Raw genomic sequence first — 25,599 nt, 5'->3', positions numbered from 1 at the left:
TTTTACAATATGTTGAATAGGGTCCAAACCACTTCAAGGAAACCTGTGAGACAGGATTCAAGTGGGTAGCCATGTTGGGTCTGCCGGTCAAAATAAATTAAAACAATTCTTTTAAAAGATAGTTAAAAAGACTCTTCTTAAAAACCTAAAAACTCTCTTAAAAGAACAAAGTCTTCAAAAGAGTTGTATTATACTCAGTTGGTCTCTAAGGTGCTACATTCTAATTTTTAAATTATTTTGGAAGGATTCTTTTAAAGAATTTCTTAGATCATATAACTTTTTTGGGCTCTCAGCTGTCCATGGAGGCGCAGGTTAATTCTGTATCCAAGGCAGCTGTTTATGAGCTCCATCTGCTATGCAGGATGAGACCCTCCCTGCCCGCAGACTGTCTTGCCAGAGTGGTGCATGCTCTGGTTATCTCCTGCTTGGACTACTGCAATGAGCTGTACGTGGGGCTACCTTTGAAGGTGACCCGGAAACTAATCCAGAATGCGGCAGCTAGACTGGTGACTGGGAGCAGCCGCCAAGACCACATAACACCAGTCTTGAAAGACCTACATTGACTCCCAGTACAAGCACAATTCAAAGTGTTGGTGCTGACCTTTAAAGCCCTAAACGGCCTTGGGCCAGTATACCTGAAGGAGCATCTCCACCCCTATCGTTCTGCCCGGACACTGAGGTCCAGCTCCGAGGGCCCTCTGGCAGTTCCCTCCCTGCGAGAACTGAGGTTACAGGGAACCAGGCAGAGGACCTTCTCGGTGGTGGCGCCCGCCCCGTGGAACGCCCTCCCATCAAATGTCTAAGAAATAAACAACTGCCAGTATCTGATGTTTAGAAGACATCTGAAGGCAGCCCTGTTTAGGGAAGTTTTTAATATTTGATGAATTATTGTATTTTAGATGGATGGTGTATAGATGGATGGTCTATAAATAAAAATTAATTATTATTATTATTATTATTATTATTATTATTATTATTATTATTATTATTATAGTGGAGCAGTGAGAGGCCTCAGCTTCTTCCTCAGACTTCAAGGATAACAATAATAACCCCCTTACTTTTTGTGATTGTGTGTTCTTAATATTATATTTTCATGTTGCATCCCACCCTGGGACCTTAGGGCAAAGGGCAGGTAACTAACAACAACAACAACAACTTTGAGTCTCAGTTGTTTTCAAATGGGCCAGCGGTCGAGGTTGTGTTCAACAAGGCTGTTGATTCTTTCACAAAATGCCAAAACAATAGCCCCAGGTGGTTATCTCCTCCTTGTGGTTAAATGCAATTCGTTCTATTTTACGCAAGGCTCCAATTAGAAAAAATAAGAATCTCAAGTTCTGGAAAGGCAAGAGTGCCGCCATTTTGAGCGGGTGGCACTGGGACTCGGCCATTCTCCTCAGCAACAATTCTTGTTCACATAACTGTTCCCTTCTGGTTGGCAGAAGCAGCCTAAGTAACATATCTGCTAACAAAATTAGCAGATGCTGTATTTTAGTTTTGACCCCTCTTTAGTTTTAATTCAAAAGTATTTTTATGGGAGGTGAGGCTGTAATGTTCAGAAATGGCCGCCTCAGACGTGAACACACACATAAGGTGTGGGGGAACCGCCGGCGAATAGCCATTTCGCATCCACCTCAGTACTTTTTCAGCTACAGTTAAGACTAGGACCTGCGCGTGCAAGGTCCGTTCTCACAAGCTGGCGAATGCAAGGAAACTAGCTGGCACAGCTCCGCAGCCATTTTTATATGTCAGGGAAAATGCTGAGGGGGCGGGGACAGAAAGGAGAGTTGTGTGTCCATCTGGCCTTGCTCCAAGAGAAAGGCCTCAAGGTGAACATGGTGGCCTAAAAGCTGCTGGGCAGTTTTCTGTCTACCGGCTAAAATGGAGTCAGAGTTGTTATAGGGCTGACACACACATTCAAAATAAAAATAACAAGCTGGGTGTGTGTTTGTGGCCTCTGTTTGCTCCAGATGCCGGCTAGACTGTCCCCACCTCCATCCAATACTTCCCTCTCAATTTCCCTCCAAATTTCTCCTCAGTCTCCTGTTGTTTTCCTACAACAGCCTTCATTCAAACTCCCAGAGTGTGGCTTGCACTTAATAAAAAAACAATTCAATTCAGCAGAACACACTTAGATCCAAAAATAAATATAACTGGCTGCCCTCCCAACACCACATAAACCAAAAATGTAAAAAAAGAGAAGAAAATTCCTCCTGTTTTCTCCTCAGAACAAGAATGGTGAGAGAACAAGTTGGTGGGGAAACACCTTTAGGATTACACTCAAATATTAAAATCAAGTGTATTGTATTGTATTGTATTGTCTGTTTTCCCTTAACCAGGTGAGGAAAAACAGCAAATGAATTCTTATTAAGCTGGGCTGCACACACACAAAAAATATAACAACAACAGTATTTTTCTGTGTATAAGACTATATTTTTTTCCTAAATTTTTGAAGTTTAAAATAATGGGTTGTCTTATACACAGATAGTGTATAGTGCATTTTCTTAATTTTGACTCCCCCAAAATAGGGGGCGTCTTATTCACAGAAAAATACTTTAAATAATAATAATAATAATAATATTGTTGAGGGAGGCAGAGCAGCAAATGCCACCCCCATCCCCTGGCTCCACTCCAAGTCAAGGAACCTAATACCCAAAGCTGACTAATTTATTTTAGCACCTGAAGCAGAAAATCTCATAACTGCTTCCCTTCTTCCCTGACAGTAAAATAATATATGATAATAACAATATTAACTTAACAGTTGGCTGTCATGACACCCAAAATCAACAGCCTGAGGCACTTGCCTCATCCTGCTTAATGACAGGGCCAGCCGTCTTAACAAGGGTATCACTTCTTTAAAGAAGTCCCGGTCTAATTTGTTGCATGTGGGTAAACGAAACTGCTAAAGGGGGGGGGGAGCATTTACTTGTCTTTTGATAATGCGCACACATTATTGTAACAGGTGGCACCCTAGAAAAGGCACTCTTTTGGTTGGACCACTGAAATGAGTAAAGATGGCTGAGACTCAGAGCAACTTTTGCGGGGGGAGAAGAGAGGGATGAAAGGGCAGTGGAAAGGCCAGAGGAGGTGTAAAAGGAAATTAGAAAGCGAGATAAAAGGAGGAGAATTTAAAAAAAAAGCAACAGAGAAGTGAATAAGAGGAAACTCTGCCATGAGAAATAACTCAATGCAAAAGGAATTAGAGAGGAAGAATTTTATTAGATAAAATGGCTTCTTTTTCAATGGTAGGGGGAGAGACTAAAGTTGAGTGTGAAAGGAGAACTGGAGAAGAAATTACAGGAGATGGGTAAAAATACCTTGAAAGGTATATGAGTAGGCAGGACGGGGGGAATATAAAAAGAAAAAGCCTTATTCAATTAGAGCCTCTGAGTTGGCAAATCCTGCCTAAAATGAGACCCAATTTGAGTCGAGCGACTCAAATGAATTATTCTTTTTTTTCGTATATACAGTATTTCAACAATCCCAATGTTTGAGAGTCAGTAGCACAAACATTGCAAAGGTGTTGTGATCTGTCGTGGAAGAACACGACTGAAGAAGAGACCAACCCAGACCTTGTTGGTTGTGTAGGGCCCCCCATGGAAACTCGAGTTTCAGCCCCCCCCCCATGACTGCAAATACTGATTCCTCATGGGTTTCCAAGTGATACCCGAACAGCAAGACGCTGAACTAAATGGATCACTGTCTGATCCAGCTGTGATTTTCTTTTATTTTTTATTTTTAAAACAATCTTTATTGATTTTCAAAATGTGCATTACATGAATAAAAACAAAACAATATATAACATTGATGAATAAATAAAACTTCAGTATATATTGTATATTCATTGTCTGAGTCTTTATTTACCTCCCCCCTCCCCCTCCCCTCCCAGTACTGTCTCCCCTCTACTTTCTCAGCCTTCACTATGCTATGCAATAGATTTTCTATTTTCGTCTACACACTATATCTTTTTTGGTTGTTAGAGGTTTTGAACCTCCTTAATTCTTTCTTAATCTTCAATTTCTTTACCAGCTGTGCTTTTCTGACGCACCCCTGCAGGATAAAACAGAGGTAGCCAACCTGTTGCTGCCCCCCTCCCCAGATGTTGTTGTACTACAACTCCCATCATCCCTGACTGTTGGTCATGCTGGCTGCAGGCAATGGGAATTGACTTCAAACACTGTCTACCCCTAGGATAAAGGAAGGTGCAGAAATCATTCCTATCACCCCTGAGCAATTTGGAAGAAAGGCAGGATAAAAACCAAATAGGAGATTGGGTCTCCAAAGAGTTGGAAGCTGGACATGTATACTGTATATGGATGAGAGCCTTCGCTCAATGCATGGGTGCAGCTGGGGGGGCAGCTCCCCCCCCCCACATTCTGTGGGATGTAATCCACTGAGAGCAGTCACATACAACATTCCTTGTTTTCCTAGAGTGGACATGCAAGGGGATGTTTGGTCTAGCCAGTCAAAACTTCCTGTTCCTCCTGGCCTGGAGCATCCTTCCTTTTGCATGTGATAGAAGGTGGGCATGACCTCACCTGTCCAGGTAACAAAAGGTCATGCAGCACACCTCTCTTTTTCACTTACATCTTCGTTTGACTAGCTTCTACCTAGGACTGCCTGAGAGACTTTTTGATTTAAGATTGAACTTTTGTGTGTGAGTACATTACTTAGAATAAGGTTTTATTTTGATTTGTATGCTTTCTAAGAAACGTGCACCCTCGTTATAAGTATTTTATTTTACAATAAATACTGAAAAGTATTTCTTGTTTTGTCTTCCTTGCCTTTGAATGAGTGAAGCTGAGTCCAGAGCCGGACCATTCGGACCCTACTAGATATTTTGTTGCAAATTGGGTTTATAATTTGTGAGCTAAGCCGTGCAACCCAGATAAGGGTAGAAGGAGTCTCCCTGAACCTTCTATGGAATTGTACGGGCAGGGAGTGGTGGCAGCCTGCTGGTAATTGTACTGCCAAGCTCTAAGACAGCCCCTGGCTTTATCTAAGCTCCTGACGGTGTTGAAGGGGGGGAATTAGATGCCTATGAGGGGAGGGTGTTGAAGGAGCTTCAAAGAACCCCTACATGGGGATTCGTTGCACTGGGATTATTCCCCCCCCCCCCACATGGTGTAGATCCACATGTACTGTACATATTGGTACTGTACATGTACTGTACATATTGGTAACTAAGTCTGCCTTCAGGGATCCAGCTGTGAGCTGATGTAACTAAACTTATTTTATTGACTTCGACCGGGCTGTCTTTACCCAGGGGTGTGGGACGCCTGGGCACCGAATTCTGGGGGGGCGCCCAGTACCCACAGCTGAAGCCACCTAAGCTCTTAACTATCTACCTGTTATGAAATAGTCATACCTCGGGTTACAGACGCTTCAGGTTGTGTGTTTTCAGGTTGCGTCCCGCGCCGAACCCGGAAGTACCCAAACGGGTTACTTCCAGGTTTCAGTGCTAAATCGCGCTTTGCGCATGCGCAGAAGCGCCGAATCGTGATGCGGCACTGCGGGTTGCGAACGTGCCTCCCGCACGGATCACGTTCGCGACCCGAGCGTCCACTGTAATAAATAACTTTGCTCAAGCTAGAGAAACAAAATACATATATACCTAGGTATTACCAAAATGTATACCTACTGTTTCACTAAAGGACTTTCGACTTTGTGCACTCATTTACCAAAGACGTGCTGCGCCATCGGTGGTGCTCTCTGCTTTTCTGCTCAAGTTTGTGGGATCGAAAGAAAAATCATCTGGCAAACCGTTTCCAACCCACTAAGAAAAGAATTCTGGGAACAAGGGAGGGCAACCCCACACCTGTTTTGTCTGGAGTTTTTTTATGGGGGGGGGGAGCTGCGCCGCTGTTCCGCACCTTCTCTCTTAACCACGCTTTAATTGCTGCAAATTAATTAAAACCTTGTAAACTTCCGGCAGCAAGCGGTTCCGGCGGTGGTTCGGGGAGGTGAAGGCGAGGCAAAGGAGCCTCCAGCCCGAGGCTGCAACTGTAGAAGGAGCTCGTGAGAGAAATAACTGGCAGTCGGAGTCACTGGCGGAGCCATGCGCTTGTTTCGTCTCTGGATTGGGGTGGTGGCGGTGGCTTGTATGCTAAAGACTACCCTGGGCTTTGAATAAGATTGCGGCGTCTTTATTCTTTTAAGAAGGGTTCAAGGGAACTTACCAGGAACGTACAATTCAATCTGCAACAGACTGAATTGTATAATAGTGAGAGGATTTCACAAGCCTGCAAACAGCTACCTGCTGCGCATGTAAAAAAGGGGAATGTAAACTCTGCTAAGTAAAGGAACTTGCTAGAGCAAGTTAGGAAGGATATTAATAAACAATATATCCTCTCCTCAACATTCCCACATATTCAAGCAAATCAATAAAAATACTTAACTGAGGTTCTGCGCCCCCCCCCCAAATATATCCTAGCCACACACATGCCTCAACACAGCTTTTCCCATACCTTCTTGTTTCACACTAAAGTACAGAAACAAGGCATGTGCCAGAGAGAAAACGCCCACTATTAGAAAAAAATGGGACACAGGTAGCGAATTCATCAGAATCCCATGGGAGAAAGGGGTGCAGAGCTACGGCTTTCTGTCCTGAGTTTGAAACAGAGAGGCTCAAAACATGCAGAGCTGAGGCCTGGGGGGAAAAGGAGCTCACCGGCCACTTGAAGTGGAAAGGGACCCGGATGGGCCCGCTGGTGGCCACGGCGTTCCGGTCAGCAGGGACGATGTCGCTCAAGGCTGCCCCAAAGGTGCAGGGGGGTTCTGGAGAAACCACGGCCTGGGCGTGCTTCAGGCAAACGCGGAAGAAGAGGCGGCAGGGCTGGCCGCCGTGGCAGAAGCTCCGCAGGCTGCTCGTGGTGAAGGAGTGCACCTGAAGTTCGAAGACGCCAGCCAGCTCAGCCTGTGAGCAATAAAGAGAGGGTGGGGAAAACCAGTTAACACGGGAGATTCCTTGCAGCCCCCTCCCTCTGGCCTATTACAGGAACACAGGAAGCTATTTGCCTGATACCGAATCAGACCATTGGGTCCATCTGGATTAGCATTTTCTGCACTGACTGGCAGTGACTCTCCAGGATTTCTGCTAGGGGTCTTTTCGCAGTGCTTCCTGGAAATGCTGCTAGGAATTGAACCTGGGACTTCCTGCATCGTGCACAGCGAATGCTCTGCCACTGAGCTATTCATTTATTTATACCAATATTTGTATACCACTATGTCATAAATAGATATAGTTATATAAATGTATTTTTCTGTGTGCAACACGCCCCCATGTATAAGACTTTGGGGGGGCTCAAAATTAAGAAAATAGGGGAGATTGCCATGGGTTGTTAAGCTTTTTGGGGGGGATTGCCGAAAATCGGTCACTCAACACTCAAACACTGACAATAGCAAGCGTCGCCAAAGTCACCAATTTTCTGACCGCTCAACACTGGCAGCCGCCAAACAACCGCCGAATTGCCGCAGCAGCAGCCAATCACAAACAGCCCTTGCAACAGCCACCAATCACCTACCCTTTCAACGCTGAGAATCTCCTGCTCGCAGCTGAAACCAATCTCCCATCCCCCCTCTGCACTACCCATGTATAAGATGAGCCCCAATTTTTAACATCATTTTTTTAATAAATAAAAAACCTCGTCTTATGCACGGAAAAATATGGTGTATCTCAAAGCGGTTTACAGCGATAGAAACATAAGAACCATGTTGTTGTTTAGTCGTTTAGTCGTGTCCGACTCTTCGTGACCCCATGGACCAGAGCACGCCAGGCACTCCTGTCTTGCACTGCCTCCCGCAGTTTGGTCAAACTCATGTTCGTAGCTTCGAGAACACTGTCCAACCAACTCGTACTCTGTCATCCTCTTCTCCTACTGCCCTCAATCTTTCCCAGCATCAGGGTCTTTTCCAGGGAGTCTTCTCTTCCCATGAAGTGGCCAAAGTATTGGAGCCTCAGCTTCACAATCTGTCCTTCCAGTGAGCACTCAGGGCTGATTTCCTTAAGAATGGATAGGTTTGATCTTCTTGCAGTCCATGGGACTCTCAAGAGTCTCCTCCAGCACCATAATTCAAAAGCATCAATTCTTCGGCGATCAGCCTTCTTTATGGTCCAACTCTCACTTCCATACATCACTACTGGGAAAACCATAGCTTTAACTATACGGACCTTTGTCGGCAAGGTGATGTCTCTGCTTTTTAAGATGCTGTCTAGGTTTGTCATTGCTTTTCTCCCAAGAAGCAGGCGTCTTTTAATTTCGTGACTGCTGTCACCATCTGCAGTGATCAAGGAGCCCAAGAAAGTAAAATCTCTCACTGCCTCCATTTTTTCCCCTTCTATTTGCCAGGAGGTGATGGGACCAGTGGCCATGATCTTGGTTTTTTTGATGTTGAGCTTCAGACCATATTTTGCGCTCTCCTCTTTCACCCTCATTAAAAGGTTCTTTAATTCCTCCTCGCTTTCTGCCATCAAGGTTGTGTCATCTGCATATCTGAGGTTGTTGATATTTCTTCCAGCAATCTTAATTCCGGCTTGGGATTCATCTAGTCCAGCCTTTCGCATGATGAATTCTGCATATAAGTTAAATAAGCAGGGAGACAATATACAACCTTGTCGTACTCCTTTCCCAATTTTGAACCAATCAGTTGTTCCATATCCAGTTCTAACTGTAGCTTCTTGTCCCACATAGAGATTTCTCAGGAGACATATGAGGTGATCAGGCACTCCCATTTCTTTAAGAACTTGCCATAGTTTGCTGTGAGAACCATACAAAGAACCATACAAAGGTTAAATACAGACATCAATTAAGCATTATGGAAGGATGAATTCTTAACTGCCTTCATAGGCTTGGTGGAAAAGAAAAGTTGGCAGAGTTAATCCATACTATTGGCAGAGTATTCCACAGCGCTGGTCCGATGACACAAAAGGCTTGGTTTCTCATTGTCAAATGAGCCTCCCCAACTTGGGGAATGACCAACAATGTACTGAAGCTGGTGTTAGAAACTCAGCTATATAGGCTGGGAACCAAATGGCTCCCTAAACCAGGGGTTGGTAACCTAAGGCCCATGGGCCGGTAGCAGCCCACAAGGCTTGTCTAACCGGCCCATGGCGACCCCTGCTGCCCTCTGCCGCCTGCTCTTACCGGCGTGGCTAGTTCAGATAATAATAATAATAATAATAATAATAATAATAATAATAATAATAATATATTATTATTATTATTATTTATACCCCACCCATCTGGCTGGGTTTCCCCAGCCACTTTGGGTGGCTTCCAACAGAATATTAAAATACAGTAATCTATTAAACATTAAAAGCTTCCCTAAACAGGGCTGCCTTCAGATGTCTTCTAAAAGTCTGGTAGTTGTTTTTCTCTTTGACATCTGGTGGGAGGGTGTTCCACAGGGTGGGTGCCACTACCGAGAAGGCCCTCTGCCTGGTTCCCTGTAACTTGGCTTCTTGCAGCAAGGGAACAGCCAGAAGGCCCTCGGCACTGGACCTCAGTGTCCAGGCAGAACGATGGGGGTGAAGACACTCCTTCAGGTATACTGGGAACCAAATGGCTCCCTAAACCAGGGGTTGGCAACCTAAGGCCCATGGGCCAGAGGGCAACTTTGAGCTAGGTTAAGAGCTTTGAGAATTGAAAGAAAAGTCACTTGGTCCAGGGACAGACCACATATATATTGGCCTATTCCAACCTCTTTCTTAATGGCGACTGCTCCTGCTCAGGCTGCCCAGAAAAAGCAATTGGGTTCCAGAAATTCATTTCTGATTGTGCAGATAAAATAGAACTCATAGAATACTATAGAATGGGGTATTGGTGTGTGAAAACAGTCCAAATCCAATGATCCCCAGATGGTGGAGACGTCAGGCACCATCCTGACACCCAGGAATCTTCACTTGGTCGCAAATGGTCGAAAGCCGGGTGCAAAATGCGCCTGATGCTTAGCTAATTTTGAACACTGCCTGCAGCTGATTTGAGCTGGGATGTAAGGGTTCAGGTAATCCCTGAGGTGCCCTTGACCTAAGTTGTTCAGGGTTGTGTAAATTAATACAAGAACCTTGAACCTAGCTCAGCGATAGGTGGTAGTAACAATATGTCCTTTTCCCCATCCTTAGTCCTTCCTCACAGCCTTTTATTCAAACCATCCAGGCAGGAAGAGAAGTGTGCACAGTGGGCAACAGTCAGCTAGATAACCAACCTCAAAGTTATGCTCTGGACCCAATATGCTTGCCCTGAGGCCTTAGCCCGCTGCAGCCAGTTCCCAGAGTACTTATGCCTGCCAACCTTTTCAGAAGCTCTCGCGCCAGGAACTACAGCTGGATATGGCAACGTTTACCAGGTGAAAGTGCTGTCAAAAAATTAACAATCGCCTGCTGATTTCTACAAACTGTTGTAGAGTAGGGTTTCAAAAAGTGAAAATCCAGACACAAAAGTTCTCGAGCTTTTTAAAAATTCTGGCCAAAGTTGTTGAGCTTTTCGGGCAAAATTTTGCCAGACATTTTGTAGTTTCCCCACCCATATGCTGCTTCCGACTATAGCATTCCGGCATCCTGTTCTCAGTGTGGTCAACCAGATGTCTGTGGGGAAGATGTTGCCCAGAAACTTGCATCATGTTCCCCACCCCATCAACATCATCTGAGCATGCAAAGGGCTCTTTCCTCCTCTGAGCTATTTTTGCAGAGAAAGCAAAGTCTCTTTCCCAGCCACCCCCATCCAGAGCAGGTCCCTCTCCCCAGTCTCTTTATGCCCCCACCTCCTTCTACAACAATAGCGAACCAAATACTGACAACAGAATCTAGATTACAGTCTACATTAATTATACTGCACACTTTCCCTCCATCCTGGAAAAAGCAGTTCTTGGCCTTCCCTTGATCTCTGCTTAGATAGTTCCATTGTGTATCTCTGTATATCTCTCATAAAGAATATATCTCATAAAGAAGGCTGATCGCTGAAGAATTGATGCTTTTGAATTATGGTGCTGGAGGAGGCTCTTGAGAGTCCCATGGACTGCAAGAAGATCAAACCTATCGATTCTTAAGGAAATCAGCCCTGAGTGCTCACTGGAAGGACAGATTGTGAAGCTGAGGCTCCAATACTTTGGCCACCTCATGAGAAGAGAAGAATCCTTGGAAAAGACCCTGATGTTGGGAAAGATTGAGGGCACTAGGAGAAGGGGACGACAGAGGACGAGAAGGTTGGACAGTGTTCTCGAAGCTACAAACATGAGTTTGACCAAACTGCGGGAGGCAGTGCAAGACAGGAGTGCCTGGTGTGCTATGGTCCATGGGATCACGAAGAGTCGGATACAACTAAACGACTAAACAACAACAACAACAAGTCTCTCTCTCTCTCTCTCTCTTACACACAGCGTGTGTATCTGAAGAAGTGTGCATGCACACGAAAGCCTATACAGTACCAAGAACAATCTTAGTTGGTCTCCAAGGTGCTACTGGACAATTTTATATATACAGTATATATATACATATACATATACATATACATATACATATATATATATATATATATATATATATATATATATATATATCGACTGCGTCAGATGAACACGGCTACCTACCTGAATCGATACACACAGAGCATTTCACACAAATTCCACCCTACTTTCCCGGGTCTAGAGGTAGATATATTTGTGTGTGTTGGCGGCAGGAGGGAAGGAGACTAGCTTCCTGGAGGAACTGTAAAGACTTTATAGACATAGTACCCACCCCGCTTTTGTGAGAAAACCTCACACTTTTACAAACAGCTGTGTGAAACAAGTTTGCTGCTTTTCTTTTGGAGAGGCTCCGTTCCACACACAATTGCACAGCACTTTCAAGCTGCTCTCCTGCTTCTCCTCACTGAATCCATGGCCAGATAGCTCACCCTTCACATGCTCCCTGAAGCACAGATTTGCTTGAGGTCGCATAAAGACACCCCAGTATTGGAGAAGGTGAAGAATACTAGCCTATACATGCTTTCCTAGAAAGATTTACAAGAAGGAATGCAGCCTAAGCCTCAACCTAATTGCAGCCAGAGTTCATTATTTATTAAGGTAGATTTTAGATCTCTCCTTCATTCCTGAATTCCAGACGGTTGGACTAGATGAGCCTTGGGGTCACTTCCAAATCTATGATTCTATGACCTTTCCTTCAAGAGGCTTGAGGTGGCACACACTGTTTTCGCCCTCTCCATTTAATCCCCACAACAACCCTGTGAAGTAGGTTACGCTGAGAGTGACTGACCCAAGGTCACCCAGTCAGCTTCATGGCTGGGTGGTGATTTGAACCCGGGTCTCTGATCCGAATCTGACACACTAACCACACTAGTATCCAGAGTCTGCTTTTTCAACACCAAGGGTCAACTTTGGAATAATAAAGATGGGGCGGTGGGGGGGGGACGACAACACACAGTTCCAAAACACCTGAAAGACTAATTTATCGTGGCAAGAACGAAGCGCACAAAGAGGACAGTAAAGAAGGGAAGAAGGGTGTGTGTGTCAAAAAAGATGGGTGGGTAGGAAGAGTGTAAGATTTAAGTGTAAAAACAAGAGTTGGTAGACAGTGGAATGGCCTCCCTCGGGAGGTGGTGGACTCTCCTCCCCTGGAGGTTTTGAAGCAGAGGTTGGATAGCCATCTGTCATGGAAGCTTTAGCTGAGATTCCTACATTGCAGGGGGTTGGACTAGATGACCCTTGGGACCCTTCCAACCCTACGATTCTATGACTACACTGATATCTATATAACAAACATAAGAAGAGACCTGTTGGATCAGGCCAAGGGCCCATGTAATCCAGTATCCTGTTCTTGCAGTGGCCAACCAGATCTGTGGATTCCAAATAGATGTCCATACTGTGGGGCAGGGAGAAATTCTGGGGATGTCCCCAAACAACCACAAATGCTGCAAGGAATCTACTACTACTACTACTACTACTACTAATAATAATAATAATAATATCTTGCTGTAGGGTCCTGTAAATTTGGTGGTAAAATTTACAGGACCCTACAGCAAGATTTAAAAATTGGTTTTGCCAATGAACCATCAAAATTGGAATTAGAATTGATAAAAAACAAAACTAAAATTATTATGAAAGCATACCCCCTACTTTTGGAATGGGAGGTAAAAGAAGAGGCGGTTAAATCTTCTATGATTAAATGGGCCCAGGATGTTGGGCACCCAATAATGATGGATCAATGGGAACATCTTTGGAAGACAAATATGAGATTTACAACATCATATAATATACAAGAAAACATGATGGAAATACAACACAGGTGGCACCTCACCCCAGCGAGATTATCAAAAATGTATAAGAATATAGCTAATATATGTTGGCGATGCGGGGAAAATAATGGGGACCAGTATCATATGTGGTGGCTGTGTAGGAAGGTTAAAAACTTCTGGGGCCAAATTTATGATGAGTTAAAAAAACTTTTAGGGATTACCCTCCATAAAAAGCCAGAATTTTTTCCACTGATTATTTTTGATGAAGACATTCCCAAAAACACAAGAGAGATGTTTCTTTGCGGAACAGCGGCAGCACGTACTCTTATAGCTAAAAAATGGAAGGAAGCAGAACCTCCAACGATAATTGAATGGCAAGGTAAGCTTCAGGAATATGTTGAAATGGCCCAATTAACAAACAGTCTGAGAGTCAAAACAAAAATTACAGGAAAAATGGTCAAGATATAAAGTCTATGTACAAAAATATAGTAGGAACCGGCTAATCACACCAGCACTTGAATAATTCGGAGTACGGCCTTAAAAAAAAATTAAAAATACCGATGGAGATATAGTTAAACAAGAGCATATGGAAAGTGTATAGACATACTGAGCTGAGCTGGAACATGCTCACAGGAATGATTGGAATATACTTTTGGGTTTGGTAGGAAGTCACTTTTTGTAAAAATGGGAAAACTAAGGGATATTAAATTGTACAACTTGCTAGTATTATGTGGTATGGTTTTACCTTTTTTGTGAGTATGAGTCTGTTTAGTTCCAAAGGTCTATCTGAACCTGATAATGATTTATTTTTGTTTTGTTAAACCAGTCTGGACAATTTGCCACAAAATTATGTAATCGGAATAATAATAATAATAATAATAATAATAATTTATTTATACCCCGCCCATCTGGCTGGGTTTCCTAAACAAAGCAATACTTCCCTACTAAAGCAATACTTCCATGTGCTGATTGCTCACTTACTTTCTTTCTTTCTTTCTCTCTCTCTCTCTCTCTCTCTCTCTCTCTCTCTCTCTCTCTCTCTCGTCACACACACACCCTAACCCTGAAAGTTGCAATCATTAGGTGGAAGAAAACATCTGCTCTTTTATTCCAGGTCAATGCTTTGAGCAACCAGGCGGGGGCCCCGTTGCCAGGTCAGAGAAGGGGAGTAGCCAAGGAAGAGGGGCTTATCACTCCCGCTCAATATTTCATGGCAACAGCACACAGGAAAGAACATCCATGCGCTCATCTGCCCAAACAGATTCCTGAACTAGAGATTTTTTTAAAGTCTAGAACAGTGGTGGCCAAACTGTGGTGGCTGTTGCTGAACTCCCATTATCCCTAACTTTTGGCTATGGCTGATGGAGGTTTGAAAAGGTAAAAGTTTAGGAGAGAAAAACCCAGTTCACAAAGGATTCAGCAACAAGTTTTCATGGGGGCCGCAGGCAACAAACACAAAACGGCACTTTGATTCAAGAAAGATCCCGATTCATTTAACTACTCTTCTCTTTACCACTGACACACACAGCAACCAAATCTAAGCAAATTTAAACCCCCAAACTTGTCTTTTTAGAACACTGCCATCCACTCTAATTCAAATCCCAGTTTTGGTGAACTGCTTGGTGAAGGGGCCGTGCACAGACAATTCTCTAAATCACCTAACAAAAGATATTTCCAGATCTTGCCCTTTTAATCTCTGTGCATCTTAATCTCAATTGCTGCATCTGAATCCTAGTTTCACCAGACACCCATTATCACTTGTGCAAATAGCGTTTTCCAAAAGTGTGCCCAAAGTTGTTATACTGAGCTGCCTCTGGAATTGCAGTGATGGGGAAGCGATAAATGCAGATACGTACATCAATAAAATATCAGCCTGCACCCCACCTCTTCATTCAATCTGGATTTACCCTTTGCAGGGGAAATCTGATCATTTCTTTAAAAAAAAACACCACACACACCTGTTGCAAACAACCCACTTGCGATATTGCAACAACCCATTTACAGTATTATGCCCTTGTCTGGAAGCAGCCTAATTAAAAATCACATTTTGTTTTAAATGCAGTACAAAAAACTTCTGAAGACAACAGCAGATGTGCTCCATGCAAGGTCCTTTTGCTTTCCCAATCCGGGACTAGATTCCTTTAAAACCAACCAAACAACTTCCTTCTGTTCTGCTCTACAGTATTTCCAAAGGATTTAGTTGCTTAAATTAAGAGTGTTGGATGAGGACTGGGCCATTCAGCCATGACCCTCACCACATGATCTTGCTCCATCAGCCTAGCTTACCTCTGTTGCTGAAAGGATAAAATGGGGGGAACCGTCTAGACTACATTTAGTTCCTTGGAAGAGAGGCAGGATATACAATTAATAATAAGTAGCCATTATAAGGACCCAAAGTCCACGGTAGCACTTCTTTAGGCAAGTCATATATAGAGATATGCAGCCTCCCAAAAGGCTGCACACATTTCCCACGTATACACAGTAATGTGGACTAGAAACTTTAAAAACCCGACATCGATCTGACACGTCCTTTTACAATGAACATCTTGCCTGAGACCTCGGAGTTTGCAACCTGTAGGCTGAGGTGCCAAAGCCTTCTTCCCCAGAGCGCACGCAAACGGACCAGTCTCCTACCATAGGTGCCAACTCCCTGGGTCCCCGGCCACCCACAAAATTCTATTAAGGGGCCCGGGGCACCCACAAATTTCGGTGCCAGGGCCATGCACGCAACTTGGCCCCGCGACCGTGGGGGCCATGCAGACACTCTTGTCTGTCTCCTACTCAACAGCAAAGCTTGGGCAGATAGATACCCAAGTATTTGTACACACACGAGCTCAAGTGTTACTTTATTCGGAGTAAACCACTCCTGCCTGCTGCCTGGTCCTCGGATTAACCTAACATCGCCGTAAACAGGCATCGGGAGCGGGAGGCGAAGGGACCTTTAACTTCTATCCTACTCCCCGCGCGTAGGAAACGACGCATTTTGCGGGACAGTAACCCCGGAGGCAGCGGGTCCAGCTGCGCTCTCGCTTTACGCGCGCGCGGGGGATCCGATCGCTGCGCACTTACCAGCTGGGCGCACAGCAGCGCCAGGAAGCCGGAGATGAGGAGGCGGAGAGCCATAATAGCCGGGACTCCAAATCGGCGCGCAAGGAGAGGAAGGCTTGCTCCTGGTACTCTGCAGAGATCCAAGTCCCCGGCGAGCGGCGTCCAAGAGCAGCAGCAGAAGGGGAGAAGTTGAGCCAAAGCGGCGGGGAGCGCAGACGAGGCCGCAGGTGCCGCCCTCGGGAACAGGCTGGAGATCAAACAGAAGCAGGAAGGCACGCGCGCAGCTTATGAATGGAAGCGTAGAGGGGCCCCTCCGGGCGTCTTATAGGCAGGGCGGGCCTTGGCCCCGCCTCCTGTAGCCAGAGACCACGCCCCTCGGAGAAGCAAAAACTTTCCAAACCGCTACCCCACCCCACTCCAAGACTCCCCCCGACGTCTTCTCTTTTCTTCTTTACACAATGAGACCTGCTAGCTGCTGTGTTAAGAGAGAACGCCGGCAGGAAGTAGGCAGGACGCCTGTGTCCCCTTGGAAAAGTCGAGGTAGAGAGTGGTTGGTTGGAGCAGAGAAAGGCTTGCTTTTCTTTCTTTCTTATTCAGTTCTCTCAACATACAGCAACGTCACAAAGATACATAATGAAATATCGCACCTTGACCCAGGAGCTGGTGTTTCGGCAACACGTGCAAAATTACACCCAAATAACATTCAGGTCTTATCCTAGGCTACACAAAACATTTCGTTTATCTTAAACGGGAAGGTTTTGTGTTTCTATTCCCACTTTTCCTCCAAGGATTTCAGAGGCAGCAACACCCAGCCTGCTCCCATTTTACCCTCCCAACAACCTGTGAGGTGACTTCGGCTGAGACTCGTATTAACCGGTCAAAGGACAGAATCCTGCCCACTTTGCTCTTACCCCCACAGCTGCCCCTTGCCCCAGGCAGCTGTTTTGCTCTCATTTATTTGTATTTACTTATTGTATTTATTTGCACCCCCAAAGTGGGGTATGTATGGTCCTCAGGGAGTCTGACCAGACCCCAACCAGCTCACCTTCAACAGAATGGCGACTACAGTTGCTTTGAGATGACATACACGCCTGTAATAGCAGGAATCCCCCTGAAAAAGCAGTTTTCCTCGGATGGGGGTGCAGTACAGGGGAAAGCAAAGCGGCACCAGTTGAATTTCTGCCCACTAGGCATCTGTTAGAGGTAAAGAACCTAGAGGGCAGGTTCTCTTTAACAGTTTGAAAGGAGCAGATGATCAAGTTGTCCGTTCTCTACAAGAGCTTCCGCCTCTGTTTCTCTCAAGTTTTATTTTACAAAATCTCCCCCGTCTCTGTCTCTCTCTCTCTCTCTGGCTGGAACCGTACAGCAGTGGTTTTTATTTAGTTTGAAAGGTTCTGGGGAGAGGGGCACTCTGAGAACAGCAGGATTGCTCCAGCTGTATGCTAATCGTAGCACCTGCCCCCTTAAAAGTCTCTGGAGCCAGCACTGTCCTTCCAAGTCCTCTGACTTCGCGGCCTGCCATCCCCAGCGCGTGCTGACGGGTCTCACTGATAACCAACTGGATTCGCTTCCAAGTAAATACAATTTTGTGTCCACTTTTCTTAATCCCCATCAAGCGCCCCAGCTCATCCACATCATGTGCAAGCAAACTAACATAATATTTAACCACCACCACCCCCGGGGGGGGAGTGCTGGCATATACTGTAACCTAAACAGCATTATTGGAGGTTTCCCATTTGACTCTGGATTGATGGCTCCGAAAATTACAGCAAACGGCACTTGTTGAAAAATTCTCGAAACGTCTAAAAGCAAAAAATAGCAACACAGACTGTGATGGATTTCCCAGTAGGCAGACTTAAGCACCATATTCTTTTCAGTGCTTAGGGATTCGAAAGTTCTTAACCTGGCCCTGCCCTGATGGTTTTGTTGTTACTTTATTCAGCATATCTGAACAGCTAAAGTTTAAGGGATCAACTGGTAACACCTCATGGACAACTATATTCAGATAGTTATGTATTAACCAATGACACATTTTATGAACATCCAACTCTGTAATGAGGTCTGTTGTTGTTGTTGTTGTTGTTGTTTAGTCGTTTAGTTGTATCCGACTCTTTGTGACCCCATGGACCACAGCATGCCAGGCACTCCTGTCTTACATCAAATCATGCAAAGAGATGGCTGTTTTTTTGCATAACTTGTGTTGTGGAAAACCAACCAATACTGGTAGATAGAGGACAGATAGATAGATAGATAGATAGATAGATAGATAGATAGATAGATAGATAGATAGATAGATAGATAGATAGATAGATAGACAGACAGCAGGATTAAAATCATTTCTATGGGATCCAGTTAGAGGGCAGTTTTCAGGGAGCTCCATTAGCACAGGAGATCCAAAGTTGGCACAATATTTTTAGCTGTTTGAAAACTTAAACAGTAACATTAAACTTATTAAAAGAACACACACATCAAGATCAGAAGATACAACACAGGGATCCTTTCCCGGCATTTAGAGGCCTTCTGTGTATTTAGCATAATTTGTCCTCCCTTTCTCTTATTTTCAACATCCCGTGGTGTTCAGGCACACAGGTTTTGATCTGAGTGACTGAGGGAATCTGTGGGACCCCAAAGCTTACACTTCCTAACAATTCCCCACCCTACAATGGCCACCAGTTCACTGAATGTGCCACAAGTGTTTTAACACGACACAACTTGAGACCCTGATTAAAACCCCCACACATCACTTCTGTTTGCTTTCCAGCTAGTGTTGGAAAACAGAGTCTGATTCTGTGTTCATCTTTCCCCCCGCTCCCCCACCTCCATTTCCCCCCAGGCCCTCCCACATGCCCCCAGCTTCGGCTGCTGACCCGCAAGTGCTTTGGCAAACGGTTGATCGCTTTATTATTTGAAGGTGGGGAGAGAGGTGCCCCGTGCCTCAGCTGTGACCCCTGGACAGGTTCAGTCCAGAAGGTGCCAGCTGTTGTGTCCATGCACTGAAGCATGGGGGGGGGGGAATGCTCAGTCAAACATGCCCCCCAGTAGCTAAGATGATCTCCATGTTCACTCAACTGGAAGAACGGCCAACCTTTGCTTCTGTTCAGCTGTTGGTAACAATGTTTGGAACGTTCCCTCCCAACTCTTCCATTGATTGGGGGCCACTTCAAATCTCCCCACTTCCTAAAATTAAGTTGCAAATCAAGCCTCGAGCACTGTTGACATAGCTGGAACCCCATTTCCCGCAATCATAAGGACTAGAGCCATCGTTATTTGCTTATTCAACCTAAACAGATTTCAATTATGCTGAACAGGCAAAAAGCTCCGAGGTTTCCCTCCCTGTCCCACACAGACACAAAAAAGCAGCATGGGATTTGGATGACTAGTCCAAGAGGACAACTGACCAATTCTTCAAAGGTCAGAGATTCATTGCTGCAGCCCGCCCCCCCACAGAAAGGCCTTAATGCCTTTCCCAGGGACACACTTTCTCCCTGCTCCACCCCCAATGCATTTGCCAGCCAAAGGTGTCGAGACAATGGGAAAGGTGATAGATTCCTGCCATGTGCTCAGATTCCTGCCATGTGCCGCCAGGGTGTGAAATGCAGCCCACTTCTCCCTGGGGGTGGGCAACACACAGCTGAATAGGAGGCACACTCTTTCGCACCTCGACACATGGTGAGGAAGGGGGGTGGTCAACCCTGGCCAGACTAATGAAAAGGACCATACCCATTCTCACATTGCCAAGAAGAGGGTCTCAGAGAGCATTTCCCGAGTTGAGTAAAAGCAAACTCGGGGATCCAGCAGAGGTAAAATTGACAAACGTTTGAGGGGTTGGGTATGTTCAGCTGGAGAAGAGAACACTGAGAGGTGACACGATAGCCATCTTCAAATATCTGCACAATAAAACAAAATGTCCAAATAGTACGTCATTTCGAGACTTTCCAGCATAAGGCGCTCAGTAGAATAAAGCAGCACCAGTGATACTAAAATGGATTAAAAGGGATGGCCATAACAATAAAAGAATAAGACCAGCAACAATTTTCCCTATAAAGAAAGGCTAAAGAGTTTGGGAGATGTTTTGCTAAGAAGGAAAAAAGTTGGGAGGTGCATTAGAGAGCTTTAGATCACAGTGTTTCACTAATAGCTAAGAGTTGCACAATTAAACAGGTCAGAATGAATAAAATCCTCACTGCAGCACACTACAGTCAGATGTGCTGATGAGAACTGCTTTGGACAGCTATGAAACCAATGGCAGCTAAATGATGGTTCCCTGTTCAGAGGCAGTACACATGAAAAAAAAGAGCATTGATAGAATTCTGTCTATCTATATACTGTATGATCTATTAAAACATACAGATGATTGCAATAAAGAACATCACAGCATCGGCTCTTTCCTTAGAAACAGTTTGTTGGAATAAGAAAGACTTCATCTGCCAGAGGATGGACAAGAAGAAAGGAGCCAGTCAAATTTATCTCGGAAGGGAGCTCCTATACAGTATTCAGAAGTCTCCATCAGCCCTAGCCAGCACAGTCAATAATCGGCAATGATGGGAGTTGGAACCCATTGACTTATGGAGAGCTACACATTAGGATCATAAGAAAGCTGTCTTATACCATGTCAGACCATTGGTCCATCGAGCTCAGTGTTGTCAGCACTGGCAGGAAGCGGCTTTCCAGGGTTTGAGGCAGGGGACTCTCCAAGTCCTGCCTGTCTGGAGATGCAGATGTTCTACCCTGGAGCTATGTATGGCCAGTAGTGTAGTGGCAAATGCAGAACTGCAGGATCTTTTCTTGATAATGCCACACCCCTTCTAAGGTTTTACAACCTTATAGGATCATACACCAATCTTATACAAATGCGGGTGCATTGCAATGGTCAATGCAGATCTCCACGCGTTGCCTTTTAGCTGGATCTACTATTTTCTGTGCACACACCAGGGGCAAATGATCTGGAGTGCTCCAATATCTTCCTTCAGAGCGACTTGAGTTGTGTTTTCCCCGAAGTTCCAGTGTAAGAACCTGCACACTCTTCTCTTGAAAGTGAAGCATCTTGTGTTTTCAGCCTTGGAGCACGCAGAACATGAGAAGAGCCTGCTGGGTCAGGCCAACATCATATTGTACGCACAGTGGCCAGTCAGATGTCCATCGTAGGAAACCTGCAAGCAGGATCCGAGCACAAGAGCCCTCTCCCCTCTTGTGGGTTCCAGCAACTGGTATTCAGAAGCATGGCTGCCTCCGAGAAGCTCATACCAATGACAAACTTAGTTGGTCTCTAAGGTGCTACTGGAAGGATTTTTAAAATTTTTGTTCTGACCACAAAGACAGAGCACAGGCGTCATGACTCATAGCCATCGATAGCCCTCTCCTCCTCCATGAATTTTTCCAATCCTCTTTTAAAGCCACCAAGGTTGGTGGCCACCACTGCCTCCTGTGGGTACCATAATTTCTCTCCTCACTGTTCTTCCTGCATGCCTTCTCCAGAGTGACCCTAGGAGCCGATCCTCACCTCTTTCACTCTGGTTACAAAGGGTGAGAAGATGTCCTCTCAGTGGCTGAAAAGCTCTCCTTTCATGCTCATAGAAAGGCTCTTGGATGTTGGAGGCAGAAACAGTAATGGGTCTTTGACCCTGGACGACTGTACTCGCCTCTGAACTAGGATGGACATCAAGTCAGATTCATCAAGGCTTTTCAGATGGATGGATGTACCCAAAGAGCACATGTATACCCTAAGCCACATTTTCTCCCTCCTATCAATAAGGAAAAGGGCAGGCTTATTGGGAAGGCAGCCAATACTCCTTTCAAACTACCCATTAAAAAAAAGGCATGGTCTCGCTTCCTTTGCCGTGCCGATCTGCAAACAAACATCATGGCTGCATTAAGAACAGTCCGGGGATGTCAAAATATTGGCACAGCCACTGCCAAAGCAAAAGAGGGGTAATTAATTCCTGAAAGGAAGGTTATTTGGGGGGAGGTGAGTGGGGAGAGGAAGAGAAAGCTGTAATTTTTAAGAGAATCCCCCATTTTGCAAACTGACGCCAGGGAGCAGCTCTGGCAAACTCATGGCAGGCAGCCGTTACAGCGTTAATATCTTACGCAGGCATCGTTGCAAACAGACCTCCCAGGCAGCATCTGCACACTGAGCAATTGAGAAGACCCCTTTTGCAGTGGTGCCTGGTGAACTTGAAACGAGGCAGCAGGAAACCTTGATCTCAGTCTCGGCCAGGTTGGTTGAAAGGCGCCGTTGTCAACTTGAGGTTCCGGTTTCCGCCTGCAGGAATGGCGGACCTGTTTTCCATCTCTCTGACCTTTGTAAGGAATTTGGCGGTTGCTAGGGGAGTAAATGGCAACCCCCTACCCTCTCCGGGGGTTACGGAGAGGGGCCGCTGGCCCGCGATGCCCCCAGACCCACTCCGACTGTTTTTGGAGTGGGGGGAGCTTGGGCTGAGCACTTACAAGGGCCAGGACTCCCGGACGCTAATCTGCATGGCGGGGATTTCCATGGTTAAAGAAGATAATTAGGCTTAAATCTATGGACATACTTCAGAAGGAGGGAAAGAAGCGCTGTTTACTGCTGAGAAATTTATGCTGCCGAGTGAGAGGAGTCAAAGATTGTACTGCATCTGGAAGAAGGATTGATGGGGACGGAGCGATAAGGGGAGTGAGTTTTTATTTTATTTTTTTCTTCATATTGTTGCCTCGTACCTTCCCGGACGCGATGTCCTGGCTTGTTTGGAGTGAAAGAGAAGCAAAAGACTGTGTGAGTTGAACCTTATAACTGTTGTTACTGAGCATATTTTTTTAAAGATGTGGAGTTGCCGATGAGAAAAGCCCCCCCCTAGTCGGACGGAAGGAGTTCTGAATGCGTTCGGAGGATTTATGAGCTGTGACGCACTTTAAATTGGAGCAGCGACCTGAAGCTAAGTTCAGCTATAGGGCAAGGAGATCCATTAATTTACCAAGAGTCTATGGTTTGATGTTTGGGTCTCCTGCCTGGAAAAGCTGTAAATTCTATAATGATCGTAAATTTTCATGGCCATGAGAGGAAAGCGAAAGTGATTTGAGCTTTTTAAGATGGCGCTACTTCGAATTGCTTCAACGCAACAGGAGCTCCATTAAGAAGATTTATGGGGAGGCTGGACTGATTAACTCACACAGGAGAAAGAACATCTGTGAGACTTTGTTTGATATTTATATCAGCAGCTGGGAAACAATCGTGAAAGTGGAAAACATCTACGTGACTGTAAGGGGAAGATCTGGATTATTATGAACTTGAAGGACGATTTGAACTTTAGAAAAAAGACGGCAGTGGACAGTTGCGAGGAATTCCCAATTTCTTGAAGCATGGGAACCCAAATAAAAAATTCTTTAGATGATTTGGCATAACATTCGGTCTGATTGATATATATATGTGTATAATTTGAAATATTGAATGTGATATAATTGGTTTTAATTGGAAAATTAATAAAAATATTTTTTTTTAAAAAAAGAAAGGCGCCGTTGTCAACTTGGCACCCTTCGGATATTTAGGGTGACCAACTCCTGTCATTCCCTGCCAGCACAGCTGTATGGTTCTGAGGAGGGTGAGAGCCCAGAGCCACAGGCATGCCAAAACCAGGTTGGGGGAAACCATTTTTGAAGATTAGTGCCCAGATCTGGCCATAGATGCCCACTCAACTGCTTTGATCTGCAGAACTGGCAACAGGAGCCACATAAAAGCTGCTCTGCTGCATTTGTAATAAATCAACCTTTTAGTGTGGCTGCACCTACACTTTGGAACTCCCTGCCTATTGACACCAGGCCGACACCTTCACAGTACTCTTTACGGCACCTGCTAAAGACATTTTTGTTCAGATCAGCCTACCCAGATAGGTAGAAAGTTGATGCGAGTTTTTTAAAGTGCTTTTAACTTTTTGAAAGTTTTAAATTATTGCTGTATTTTTCTAACTGATAATTCTATTGTTTAATCATTTCTGTAAACTGTGTTGATGTTGGTTTTTTTTTCTTTTTTACAATCAAGTGGTATATCAATTGTACAAAATAAAATAAATAAAATTATTATTATTAGCAGTAGCATAGCTGACAAGTCTCCCGCTGAAAAATGCAGGATCAGCAGCGCCGCAAGACCGGAAGTCGCTTCTACGCATGTCTGGACATGCGTAGAAGCAACTTCCGGTGCTGGCGCTGCCCGATTTCCGGTGCCCAGACATGGGCAGAGCGGCACCCGAAATGGAGCCTCCCTGGCAGGTAGGAAATCCAGGGGATTTCCGGGATTTTTTTTTCTAGTTGGGATAACAGCAGGAAACGGATTAAAATCCGGGGGTTTCCCGCGAAAAACGGGAGACTTGGCAGCTATGAGCAGTAGTAGTATTTATATTCTGCCTTTCTCCCAAGCTGGCATTCACAGTGGCTTTCAACATTAAAAAAAAACCCATTAAAAAATACAAAGTAATAAAAAGCAAAGATGTTAAAAGCAATAATTAAAATACATTTAGAACCAGCAATGAAAATGCAGTTTGCCCAAACAGCAGCCCAGTGACCAGTATCCTATGTGCCTTAGTTTTCAAAGGCCCGTCTGAACAGGAAGATGCTCACCTGCCGGCAGAAGGATAACAAGGAGGGAGCCAGGCTGAGCTCTCTTGGAAGGGAATCCCACAATCTGGAGGCAGCCACAGAAAAGGCTTTTCCTCTCGTCTCCAATATTGATGGGACTGAAAGGACTCACCCAAGGATCTTGCCACCTGGGCAGATTTGTCTAGGGAGCTATGACCTTTTCAGGTAGTCAGCTCTTTATATTTCTCTCTTGATACTTTGAACAACAGTTCACTAGCTTCAACGCTTTCCCAAACTTCATCTCCAGGCGGGACTGGGAGAGACTCCGGTCCGAAATCCTGGAGAGTAGCTGCCAGTCAGTGCAGGTGATACTGAACCAGATGGACCAATGGTCTGACTTGGCATAAAAGCAATTTTGTATGCTCCTATGTTCTTGGGTGCGATTTACTCGCTCTGTAATTTATGCCTAGGGAAAATAAGGGTGGGGTTTTGATTTATATTGGGGCTTGCTAGCATTTTCTGGAAACAACCCCCCCTTTCTCCCCCAGGCTAGAGAAGTACCGTATACTCTGATAGCACGGCTGCAGAGATGATTTATTTTTGTAGCACCAACTTTTTTTTTTTGGAGAAAAACAACAATCCTGCTGTCAGCGCTGGGTGTTCCCCAATAATTTACAGCCCTCCTTTCCCCCCTGCTTGTGTTTTCCCTGTAAATAGTAGGCACAAAGGAGGTGGGGAAAGAAGAGACACAACTGTGAAAACATTCAAGGGTGTGGGCATGCAG

General features: G+C 45.0%; 1 protein-coding gene across 2 annotated transcripts in view; it reads right to left on the bottom strand.

The window, feature by feature from the left end:
* Nucleotides 1-25,190, bottom strand: part of DLL3 (delta like canonical Notch ligand 3) — a 122,004-nt gene extending 96,814 nt beyond the window's left edge. Inside the window, exons 1-3 of one of the 2 annotated variants that reach the window (XM_088672859.1) lie at nt 24,858-25,190; nt 16,293-16,518; nt 6,668-6,913 (exon numbers count right to left, since the gene is read on the bottom strand). In XM_088672859.1, coding sequence (XP_088528985.1) covers nt 6,668-6,913; nt 16,293-16,346 — 300 coding nt within the window. In that variant the 5' untranslated portion in view covers nt 16,347-16,518; nt 24,858-25,190. Of the gene's footprint in view, nt 1-6,667; nt 6,914-16,292; nt 16,663-24,857 lie in introns of those variants that run through there. The other variant, XM_035116867.3, reaches the window with a different exon arrangement.
* Between the last annotated feature and the right edge of the window lie 409 nt (nt 25,191-25,599).

Source organism: Zootoca vivipara, chromosome 6 (genome assembly GCF_965207765.1).
Source record: "Zootoca vivipara chromosome 6, rZooViv2.hap1.1, whole genome shotgun sequence".
In the NCBI taxonomy this organism is placed as follows: Eukaryota; Metazoa; Chordata; class Lepidosauria; order Squamata; family Lacertidae; genus Zootoca; species Zootoca vivipara.
Note: the sequence above shows the minus strand (reverse complement) of the source record. Positions and strands in the feature narration are given on the sequence as shown.